The 12,464-nt window shown below is 37.9% G+C and overlaps 2 protein-coding genes across 3 annotated transcripts in view; both read right to left on the bottom strand.

Moving 5' to 3' along the window:
- Window positions 1–5,523: 5,523 nt before the first annotated feature.
- Window positions 5,524–8,143, bottom strand: cep20 (centrosomal protein 20). Its single transcript, XM_079372028.1, has 4 exons — window positions 8,040–8,143; window positions 6,768–6,965; window positions 6,420–6,504; window positions 5,524–6,037 (listed from the first exon to the last, which is right to left on the bottom strand). Exons 1-4 carry the CDS (start codon window positions 8,065–8,067, stop codon window positions 5,908–5,910), a joined length of 441 nt encoding a protein of 146 aa, XP_079228154.1. The 5' UTR covers window positions 8,068–8,143; the 3' UTR covers window positions 5,524–5,907.
- A 1,468-nt stretch (window positions 8,144–9,611) lies between these two features.
- Window positions 9,612–12,464, bottom strand: part of abcc6a (ATP-binding cassette, sub-family C (CFTR/MRP), member 6a) — a 48,435-nt gene continuing 45,582 nt past the window's right edge. For both annotated transcript variants that reach the window (XM_079336966.1, XM_079336965.1), the window contains exons 27-31: window positions 12,298–12,444; window positions 12,030–12,188; window positions 11,695–11,861; window positions 11,348–11,542; window positions 9,612–11,044 (exon numbers count right to left, since the gene is read on the bottom strand). In XM_079336966.1, coding sequence (XP_079193092.1) covers window positions 10,936–11,044; window positions 11,348–11,542; window positions 11,695–11,861; window positions 12,030–12,188; window positions 12,298–12,444 — 777 coding nt within the window. In that variant the 3' untranslated portion in view covers window positions 9,612–10,935. The remainder of the gene's footprint in view (window positions 11,045–11,347; window positions 11,543–11,694; window positions 11,862–12,029; window positions 12,189–12,297; window positions 12,445–12,464) is intronic.

Genomic DNA, 12,464 nt, shown 5'->3' on the forward strand with positions numbered 1-12,464 from the left:
TTAAAACACAAGAGCGAAACATTATAATTTATGCAATATAATGAGACATCAACACCTGAATAGGAGTATCCATATTTAGGTCGACATGAAAATAGAACATCAATTAATTAAGAGCACCAATCATTTGTGGTTTAGGTAACAGCTTGTGCAAAGAGAAGTCTGCTTTTAAAAGAAGAACTTTTTTCCAGTGGTAAGGAATTCCAGAGAGCTGGACCTTAATTATTTGTGTGACCTGCACTAGGGACCTGTGTCTGGTGTGTCTTTCATTCATTCATAGATTTAAAAACAATAATAAATGTTTTAAAATCCATGCAGAGAGCGATGTGTTCCAACTTTTTGGTTTTAGTAAAAAACCTGGCAGCAGCTTTAGGAATGAATGCTGTTTATGAAGCACCTGTTTTGTAAATCCAGTTTTGTTGTAAAAAAAAAAAAAAAAAAGTACATAGATATCAAGTCTGGTGGAGATAAAAGCATGAACCAGCTTTTCAGAGTCTGACTGTGACAAGAAACATTGAACTTTGAATATGTTTCTGAGATGGTAAGACTGTCATTGGCTAGACGTATAAAAAAACAGATCAGCATCTAGAATAACACATATAGGTTTTTGGGATGCCCATGGTTTTACGGACGAAGGGTTAGCAAAGAAATAATCTGGTCCCTAAGAGTCTTGGGATTTACCAACAGAATATCTGGTTTTTGATGCAGTTGTACAATGTTTGTTGCCATTCAATGTTTGAGTTCTGTAATGCACTGAATTAGATAACTGTTTGGACAAATTTCGTTGGCAGAGACAGATATGTACAGTATATGTGCTTCTGCTCAGGGTTCCTGCTTGTTAAAAGGCAGTCTCTCCCTTGCAACTATAACTTTGCTAAATGTTGCTTGGGCCCATGATGGATTAATGATGAGACTTAAAAAATTGTACAAACAAAAACCTGCTGTTTTTCTAAAGTGCATTGAGATAACATTTGTTATGAAATGGCACTATACAAGTAAAGATTAATTGATTGGTTGATATACAGTAGCTGAGGAATATTAGGAAATTGCTGAATAATAGGCCCAAGTGGATTCATATATGAAATGAAATTCAGAGGACCAAGAATTGACCTTAAGGAATTCTGTATTGAATGTGGATTGCAGACATTGTCAGCTGCCTATTGGAAGTAGTAGTAGTAATTTTAAGCTCATTTATGACTCTGACCAGAGCAGGTTCTGTACTATGATAAATTCTGAAACCAGACTGAAAGACAGCTAACAGATTATTTGTATGGATGAATGCACATTTAAGAGATGTCAGAAAGATTCCAGGGCATAAGAATGTATTTACAGTCTCTAGGACATCATCAACCAGGCAGCAAAAACACTTTTGAACAATCTAGTTTGCATTAGCTCAAGAAACCTTTTACAGAGCTTAACTGCTGCACCACTTCCCGTATTTCACTACTGAACGATGGTAAAACTGGAGAGAGTGCTTGCACTGTGATACTGAAGGGATAAGGTGTTTAATGGTTACATAATGCTGCTGATTAAAATGTTAAAATCTTACATCAATTCTATTGAACACATTATTCTCACAGCAAATGTCTATAGCCATAGAATTCAACAGTTTAATTTAGTTCATTTCAAAAATGTAAAAAGAAAAGAAAAAAAGAAAAACAAAGTGTAAAAAAAAAAAGTAATTTGGACAAACAATAAGTGAGATCAGACAAACCAGCTCTCAAATATTTTGTGTAGAAATGTGATGTACACATCCAAGTTGTGGGAAGAAATATAAATTTATAGTCAATGCTAATTGTATAATAAAGGGGTAAAGAATTCAAAATACAATTAGCTTAATCTTCCATTTCCTTTGTTCAAATGCATCTACACAATAAAGTTTAATAAGATATGTAAGGCTAATTTTGCTGCAGTGTTCTCGCTGGTTATTTTTGGTATTTAAAAATACACACATTAAATGTAACTTTATTTTGGAACTTTATTTAAATGTCTTGCGGAGTACATTTTGAATCAAGATCAAAGCAAGATATGGCTGTTGTCACTGACTGGGGGCCAGACTGTATAGGAAGATGACTAATATTATGAGTTACATGTGCTTTCAGTACTGGGATATTTTAAAAAATCCACTTCAAAAAGGTTTTATGATTATTTTTTCCTTTGAGATGGAAGCCACCCTCCCTGCTGAGTAAGACGTTTTGTAGAACTTGCCTCTAAAAAAAAAAAATGTGCCTCTAATTCATGCATAATGCATTTTCAGCGTCATTTTCAGGTCTTCTTTGCTGTGCAGTATACATTGTTCCAGGTTATAAAAATGGTATAAAACTAAACAGGCATCTCAATAATAACATAGAATCACAACTAACTACCTTCTCTGATCCCGCAGCCTGTAGGGTTTTTAGATGATGCAATCTGCCCTCACTCCTTATAAGGTGTCCCCAGCCCAGGAATCACCCTTTGCTGTAACAGCTCCAGAGAGATTCCCCCAGAACACAAAACACATAATTCAATATGAGTCTGTGTGCGTGTGTTTGTGTGTATGAACATCCCACAGATGTCTTATCGTTACGCACATCACATTCCACCATCCCTTTCTCGCATCCCCCCTGTTTCCAGCTTCTTTCCAATGGAACTTCCTATATAAGGACACCAATCCATTTGCTCCAATAAATCAACCTTCCTGTTGACAGCCAGGGCCTGTTTTGTGCACGAGAAGCAAACGCTAGCATCCAGTTGGCTGTTGTAAAAGCTGATGACAAACTCAAGAACAACATGAAGGACCCGGGGGCTCTCTCTGGCCAACATCAATGAGGAGGGGTGGTGTTAATAAAGAAACCCTGGTTGAAAACCCAGGGAGTCTGGGTGAGAGACGAGGCAGAGGGAGGGATGAAGAATGAGAGGAGGAGGAGAGATGGAGACAAAGCACTGAATAGAGAGGTTGCAGTGTGTGCCATATAAGGACAGTGGGGTCTGGATGGAATCTCGGGAGCTTTCTGTGTTACTTTCAAAGTCTAGCACAGACAAACATTTCTCAGCCCCAGTGACTAAATATGGTCCAGCAACAATAGCAGTGATCAAACATATTACGTTGTTTCTTTATATGAGGAAATTTGCTATGAAAAATGCTTTATAGCTTATCGATTGACAGTGCACAGAGCCATTAAGAGAGCATGCTGTTGGACTACATGATACGCCTTCCTCTCCTTGTAGTATAAAATAAGTTTATACACACGTTTACATGATCATTGCATTGAACTCAATGCTGCTTTTCAAGCTTTTCCAACATGATCATTACTTTATACAAACAGATGCCACCAGCAAAAAGGTCAGATCTGTATTTTTATTGAAGTTATTTTTTTTATTTAAATTAAGTTATGTAAAGTGATTTATATCATGAGAAGGGAGGAGTGGAGCCTGAAAAAAACTTACAGTGGAAGTACGAGGGCACTGTGTGCTGACAAGAGGAGGCTTTACTTAACTGAAGCCAGCACATTCATCCTCCCTGGGTTGTCTGAGATGGAGAATAGTCTCATGTGACTCCTCAATTAAACAAATAAAACAACAAAGAAAGTCAGCAGTGACAACGAGAAGAAGAGACAGTTGCAATGTATATGCATAAAAAACTGAGAGGACGGTAAACATAGCAGAAAAAGGATTCAAAAAAAGCACAATACAATTTTAATCTCCTCTGTTGAGCTGAAAATTACGTCCGCAGTTGCATGACTCGAATTTTTGCACACAAACTGTTGTCAGCATAAATGTGCACTGTGCTCCATCATTTAGCACAAAAAATAAATAAACAATTAAAACATGAACCTCAAAGCAAACATCTCTAACATAAAGCATGTTTAATGTTCTCTCCAACCTCATGTCCATAGATGGCTATGTATCAGAGAGAAAATATGTTTATGGATATGTTTGACTCTCGGGGAATGCAATTGGTTTCTAATTTGAGCTCAGGGGCAAACACCAGTCCACTCTGCTGCAGTCAAAAGACTGCTGCATTTAACACTATTTACACAGCTGTCTCTATCACACAACTAATATTATTCAGTAGAGGAGCAATGCTACCTATTATCAGCAGATCTCTGAGAATTTAATAGTCATATGCCATTGTTCAACTTCCTCTACTTATATAGCCATTTCAAGAGAACACTCCTATCTGCTGCCTATGAACTGTTTACCACAGAGCCACAGCCTGCAGGGGCAAACAAAGGTTCAAAGAAATGATTTAAGTTGGACTTCAAATGTCCCCGATAACACCCTCTTTGACTCTGTTCTCAGCACATCTTTATTATATTATACATTTTTATTTCTAATGAGAATAAGAAACATGCTGTACAAACTGCATTGATGGTAAATGGTGACGTCACGTCATGTGACATTTTCACACGGCCATGAGTCCGTTAACTAAATGCTCTCAGTGCTGTATTATGACCTCATTCTTACAAGAACTAATTTGAGCACTATGATCTCATTTATTCAAGGCTCTACAGCTCAGCACTCAGGATAGACGCATCGTAAAGGAGACAGGATAAAATGTCTTCTCATCCGTAAAATTATCCATGTATGGATTTTGTAACAGAAAGTGGTGCAACTGTTGAGTTCAGCATCAGCCAAATAACAAATGACTATAGATCATCAGTTCCAGGAACTGAGGGTTTGAAGTTGTGTGAGATAAGAAAGTCAAGTTCCTTTAAATGGTGAGAGGAAGTGAAATGCAGCTTGTTGTTTGTGTGTACTGCACGGGGTTTTGATGGTATGTTTCTTTGACAAATTCAATCTTTTGGAGACAAAATAAAAAGCTGATGTCTCATGGCCATAGTGTGCTGATTAATATAAGGGTTATAGGGGCCTTAAGTTACTATCACAGAGGTTTTAAGGATTCCAGGGTCCTGGTTCCAAAACTTCAGGAGAGTTGGTGCATAAAAACCTAATTTGTCTGTGTCATTTTTTCTAAACAATAATCATGAAGTTATCAGCCGCTGCATATAAGACCAAGATAAACATCTTAGCAGTAATAAGGTGTTAATACAGACAAACAAGGGTTAGGCAGCATTGCTCGGAGCAAACAGTATTATACCGACTCAAATTAAATAGTGCAGGGGCAGTATGGGTGTGTTCGGCGAGATGGAGCAACACAATGAGTGCCAAAATACCCATGAACAATCACAGGAAAGTAAGTGAACATTAAATTGTTGTTTTGCACTTTTTCTCCAGGTTGTTTTTAAAGCAACATGAAGAAACTGTTCAAGGGTGCAATGTACCAGCAATTACAGTTTTGATAAGAGAATTTCCTTTTAAGTTTACAATAGTCTTACAATTTAACTTTATATTTTTAAATTGTTGAGCTAATACAATATAATAAGTAAGATCAATGTAATCAGAATATGTAAGCTATAAAATTCCCCATTATATGTATCTTGTTTGATGTTGATAAGAAAATGAGGAGCAAAAGTTACAGCATCGCCACACATTCTGTCCCTGATAACCTAAGACTGCCATCAAGTGGTAGTAAATAAAACAAACTTCAATACATGGTTTTATTCTATGTAGTTTATAAATATAAAACATTCATTTCATAACAGGTAAAAAATCATACAAACGTATTAAACCGGGCCTAGATGAAGTCATGGTATCTCAACTTTGTGCCGAAATTATTGAGAGAATAACTGCAGGAAATGTCACCATGACTGATGCAAAATCAGTTGTAATAGCAAAAAATAAAAAGTAATGATCAAAATGTCATCTAGCGTCATTGGCCACTGAGAACACAAAGGAAAGAATCGTTTTGTTAATTTTTTATCATGGAATGACAAAAACTGGAAAATGTCAGTTTCATCCAACAGGAAGCTGCAAAACTTCAGGTCAACTAATAGGATGTAAGAGCGTCTCTGACTCCTTGTTTTCACTTCAGGCATCAGGTCCGGGTACTGTGTCGCTTGCTGGAGCAGCAGCCGGCAGAGAGCCTCCCCGCAAAAACACTTTTCCACCTTTGTCATTGCCGTTCACAAAGTGCGACATTAAGCCATAGAGAAGAGGTCTGAAAGTCAAATTTGAAAGAGGAAAGACTTTTTATTCTGTCTCACTTTTTCCCTCCAAAGTGCAAAGTGAGGTTAAATGAAAAGTTATTGGATGAGAACCATACACAGCTAGTAAAGCCTGCACTGTTTAAAAAAATATATATATTTAAACGGCTAACCAGCATTTCATTTTTTAATCATGTGTTTTACAGTTTTCTTTTATCGTTCAATGATGATAGAATAGGAAAACAAGCACTATTGAAAATATTCTTCTATAACACATACATCCTCAACAACAGTAGTGATTCACACTATAAAATATTCTCCCAGAGGCCATTGTAACCAGATAGCTCAAGTCTTTCTCTGTCAACTGTGTTGGATAGTCTACTGTAGTGTACTTACACAGACTTGGAACTTGTATCTTCAGTGACTTTTAACTCATTTGCCAGGAACTGTCTGTCCAGGGGAATTTCAGGTTGGCCTGACTCTGGGAAAGTAAACAAATGTGAGTTTTTAAATAATATAAATTGGCTTCGTTTCCAAAACAAGAGTTTAATACTTCTGTTTCAGCAGCAACTAAAAGCATTTAAAGGACATACTAATACAGTACTCAATACAGTGAACCAGTAATGCCAGTTATGTGACACTAAAGGGTCAGTAAACAAGGATGCATTGGTGCAATGATGAATCGGTGGTCGTGTTCCTACTAGTTGGTGAAAATAAAGTTTGTGCATGTTTGTGTTCACCCACCCGCCGTCAGCACAGATGCAGTGTATCTGTACGTGTTGAACTCCAGGTACTCCCGGATGAGCTCGTTGATGAGCAGGTTTTCATGGGACAGCGGCGGACGAGGTTCACGCTTGTCATCCAGGGCGCTGAACACCTCTGCCCGGATACGAGCCTTGAGCTGGCCCAGCACACCCCGGGACTCCAACGTTTCCCGCACAGCTACAGTAGTGGATCAGAAAGGAGAAAGGTATTAAGTTTGTCAATGGATTTTGTGAACTGACTCTTCCAGCTTTGCTTTTTCGTTTACCAAAACAGACAAAGTCCATTGATTCATCTGTAGATCGAACAAACTACCCGCTGACCTGAAAACTGTAGAAACAATGGATTTTTCAGCTTTTTTTTTCTTTCAGATTTTTCAATTTTCAGCCTTAAAATATTGCTTTTCTCTTGTGCCCTTGATTGCTTTTTTTTCTTCTTTTATCTTGGTACGTGTGTGGTTAGTGTATGGTCCCTGTGTGCACTATAGGAACAGGTGTATGAAGTTGTGTGTTGTATGGAATGGTGCATCCTGCTTTAACAAATGTGTTTTATTTCAAAGTCAGTTCTTGAATAGATTTTTTTTCCACTTTAAATGAGTTTGTATTGTGTTTGTTTAACTTTACTCTTCTGTATAGCGTATTGAGTATACGTTTATGAAATGTGCAGTAAAATTGAATTGAATTCCTTTATCAATAGTTTTAAGCTAATTTATTCAAAGGTAGGCTTCCCTTCATCCTGGACTCTAAATAATATCACACTTATAATCTGGATAGGCTACTTGTTATGCCACTTATTAAACACCAACATTGTACATTGAATTGGGACCATTTACTTAATAACAAATTCGGTCTAATGTTAAAAAAACATAAACTAGCCAATTTAACCCCCTAGCATGCTAACCACTCTGTAAATACACATATTTTAAAAGAAGTTAAAAGAGTAAAACCTCACATTGTTTCTGGAAAGTAAAAGGTATTGACAATTTCTGCAGAAGTTAACACCGAGATAGTCTGTTATTTCTTACGATAATATTTCTGAACGAAGACATGCAGCATCGCCAACACACAAAGATATGTTATTGTAAAATAACGCTACCTTAGCTAACCAGCCTCACAATCGGATTAACGTGGTCACTACCATAGATATCTATAGTCACTAAACTGATCTATCGGTCATGCCCTTTTATATATAAATATAATATATATATTATTAAAGACTATGGAGCCACATTTACAATGTGTAGCGAGCTCTTACCACACTTCAGTTCTGTGATAGTCGCCATTGCAACAAGTGTAAACAAACGACAGTCTGACTGATCATGTTGTAGACTTCTGCCATCTAGTGACTGAATTGTGGAATTACAATTGACAGTTTCACGAGACCTAAACTTTTACATCCAAAGCTCTGAAATGCATATTCTGACAATCAGAAGTTACAGTAACAATCACCTTCTTGACAATCAGCTTGTCCTTAATAAAAAGAGGCATTCAAAACGAATATATATGAGTTATAGTAAATCACCTTGCCACATTTTGTTGTTGTTGTTGTTGGTTTTTTTACCATTATTTTTTTCTTGATATAGTGCATAACTGCTATCTTTTGTAAAAAATAATAATAATAAAAAAAAAGATTTTAAAAAATCCATTCTCAAATGGTGCTGTGCTTTTCTAAGACTCAAGTTGGACTTTTTCCTGATGGTTGATGACAAAATAAATAAAACAAAATAATATAACAATAAAAACAGATGGAGTGGAAGAATAAAACAAAAATAATAAAACCAGATGGAGTGGTTGAATAAAACAGAGGATCATGGGAAGGCTGGTCTATAAAAATGTGTCTTAAGAAGTGACTTAAATAATAAAACAGGGTTTGCCATTCTAATCTCCTCTGGAAGGTTGTTCCAGAGTCCGGGGGCCCTAGAGGCAAACGCTCTGTCACCCTTGTTTTTTAACTTGGATTTTGGAACTTCTAAGAGAGCAGCATTAGCGGACCTCAAAGTCTGTGATGATGAGCACATGAGGACTTAAAATATCAGAAATAAAACCGTTCTGAGCTTTAAAAGTAATAAGTACAATTTTAAAATCAACTCTAAAACCGGTGTTCAGTGCCCTGGATGAGCCGATGCAAGGATGGGTGTGATGTGTTTGTGTCTCTTGGTGCCTGTTAAAATCCTGGCTGCAGCATTTTGTAATAGCTGTAAGGAGCAGAGAGATTTTTTTGCTGCAGGGTGGAAATACAGCTCGAGTGTGCGTGTCACTTAAGGCCTCACATTTGTAGAAAATCATTGACAGAAATGACTTAATTTTTGAATTTTTTTCCAAGTTGTCAGAAGCATGACTGTATGACTGATTTGATATGGCTGCTCAAAGTAAGATTTTGATCAAATAAAACAGATTCCTGCACTGGTGAGTAATGAGAAGGGGGAATGGACCTAGTCTGCTCGTGAGTTCATTTATGAACGTCCCCACACAATTCGTAAGCAAAGACACTTCATTGAGGTTATTGGGGTTGCAGCTGAGATAAATCTGGGTGTCGTCTGCATAAAAATGAAAACTGACGTTGTGTGCTCGCATGAGATGTCCTAGTGGTAGCATGTAAATAGTAAAAAGAATTGGGCCAAGGACTGAACCCTGAGGAATGCCACAATACAGCCTAGAGGTGGAAGACCTCGACTCAGCTATCCCAACAGAGAACGTCCTGTCCATCAGGTATGATTTAAACCATTAAAGGGGAGTGCCACTGATGTCCACCCATTGCTCTAAACAGGACAAGAGGATGCTGTGATCAACTGTATCGAAAGCTGCACTAAGATCTAGGAGAACCAAAATGGAGGGACTGCCAGCGTCAGCAGCTAAAAGCCTAAAATGACCTAAATTAAAACATAACACAGTAGATTCTGGTGAATTTTATTATCCAGCATGAGGAATGTATCAAGACAGTACATCAATAATAAATGGTCAATGAAAAATGAACAAGTTTCTTATAAAAAGTATAAATATAAAACAATCCCTTTTTTTTTCTAAGGACACATTTTGTCACATAACATAAATAAAATTTCAGGTTTTTCTTTGAATATATTGTCTAAACCAGTAAGACAAAAAACAGGAAATGCCGCTTCTCTTTGAAAGTTCATTGGGTTCTTCCTTCGAATTGAGAGTAAAGTTCATTGTGGACTATTTACAGTCTGTTATGTCAGCACCAAAAAAAAAAAAAATCTTTTTTTTTTTTTAATCTCCTTATGTGTGTATGGTCTGAGCTGTGCGGTGGAGCCCGAGACACAATCACTGAGAGATTTATCTCCATTGTTTTGAAGATGCATTCTCTTCATTCATTGTGGCTTTCACTACCGGTGTCAGGTTAAATCTAACCAGCAAGGTCTCCATTGACTTTTTCATTGACTTTGACAGAAATAAACAACAGCCACAACATAGTTGGACAGCTGCTAGTGTCTTGGCTCACTTCACCGTTCCCTGACTTATGAAAACTTCATATTGGCTCCCTCCAAAACCTCTTCCCCTGTGTTTTCCAGGGTGAACCTTTTAAAGGTTAGTGTGTCAGACTATATTTTGTCCCAGTTTCTGGGACAAGAAGACAAAACAAATTTAAATCGATTTACAATTAATAAATTGCCCGTTTTTTTTTCTTTTTTTTTCTTTGGTATACAAGGCTAAAAATAAGAGTAAACATCACTGTAAAGCCTGAGACAACATCAAAAATATGTCATGTGCTTCAAAAACTTACAAAAACTACAAAAATAATATAGCTCCCATTCAAAAAGAGAATGAACATCTTTAAAATGTGTGGCATTATTTCATTCCAGCTCCTGGCTAAATCCTTTCATGAAATAAATGGACTCAACTGCTCTATATACAATCGTTAACGTTTTAAGATTCTCAACTGTCCACTGTGGCTTTCTTTTGAATCTTCATAATCTGAGGTTAAAAACAGCATATCTGTGTGTTGAAAACCAACGAAAAGGGGCTGCAATGTGCAGCTGCTCTGTAGATTCTTTGACAATGCCCTCACGGAGAGGCGTTTGAGCTGCCACAAAGCTTTGAATGGCGAGATTTAACGTGTGTTCTAAAGCCACACAAATAAGGTGCCATATGTATAGCAACACCAGCTCCAAGGTAAGAAGCACAAAGGTGACCTAGACCAGCCCAGCTTCCCGGCACATCCGATAGAACTGTCCCCTCTGTGTAATGAGGTTGGCTGGGGAGTCCATTTCAGAAATGTGGCCTTTGTCCATGACGATCACTCTGGTGGGAAGCAAAAAAGAGGATGGGTTTTAGATCCAGCATTTCTCATCACAATTGATCAAACCTTTTTTAAAAGTTTGAAATGAAACTGCTGGTTCTGGAGCGTCCTGGCCTTTAACTTTGCATTTGATTTGCATTCTGTTAAATTTAGTATAAACACCTTCCTTTAGAAATGACTACTGCCTCTCACATTTCAGAGGCAGTAGTCATTATACAGTACATTTGTTACTTTACTCGAAGAATAAGATGACTATCTATTTAAATTGTACTTTTTTTGTTAGTTGCTAGGGGACTGGTATGTACCTGGTGTAGTCCATGATGGTGTTAAGGCGGTGAGCAATGGTCAGGACGGTGCAGTCCTCAAACTGTGTGCGAATTGTTGACTGAATGAGTGTGTCTGTCTCCAGGTCGACAGCAGCTGTTGCCTCATCCAAAACCAGGATCTTGGTTTTCCTCAGTAAGGCCCTTGCCAGGCACACCAGCTGTCGTTGACCCAGACTACTCAGACAAAGAGTTGGAGAGAAAGGGATACAATCAAAAGTTACCACCGCCTGTAGATTGCCTGTCATAATATTTATGCAGGCGTAACAATGGTGAGCGGTTTACAGTGTATCTGCATTGCAATTCATCATATCAGTGTACTTGCGTACCTGAGGTTTTCTCCTCCCTCTGAGCATTCGTGGTTCAGTTTGTCAGGAAGATTGGACACAAAGTTTTTGAGATGAGCGAGCTCCAGTGAACGCCACACCTCCTCATCAGTGTAGGTGTCAAAGGGGTCAAGATTCATGCGGAGGGAGCCTGAGAACAGAACGGGGTCCTGGAAGAGAACAGCAGATGCTTTTTTTTAAATACAAAACTGCTGAGATTGTAAACAGTATCATAATTTTACAGTGACTCATTTGATATTGGATATCGAGAAGAACTAATAAAAAACATTTATGTTTTGAAAACCATGGCTTGAATTCTGTTATTATTACTGTCGTACCTGAGGGATGATTGTAATGCGAGATCTGAGGTCATGGAGTCCAATTTCTGCGATGTTGACTCCATCGATAAAGATCTTTCCCTTTGCTGCCTCTAAGATCCTGAAGATTCCCAGGGCAAGTGAGGACTTTCCTGCTCCAGTTCTACCAACAATTCCAACCTTAGAAAGAAGTCATAAGTTAAAAATTGTCCATGACAACAATTCTGCTTTTATTCAATACAGGATGAAGATGGGTTAATACTGCAAACAGCTAAGGCTGTAGACTCACTCTCTCTCTTTCATGAATCTGTAAGCTAATTCCCTTCAGAGCCAACTCGAGGCCTTTCCGATACTGCAGCCCATAGTCCTGGAACTCTAGAGTGCCTCTTTGGGGCCAGGCGGAGGGTAAGGAGCTGCCCTCTATACTCCAACTGGCCTGAACGAGAAAGTTACAAA

The sequence above is a fragment of the Symphodus melops genome (assembly GCF_947650265.1).
Source record: "Symphodus melops genome assembly, chromosome: 2".
Lineage (NCBI taxonomy): Eukaryota > Metazoa > Chordata > Actinopteri > Labriformes > Labridae > Symphodus > Symphodus melops.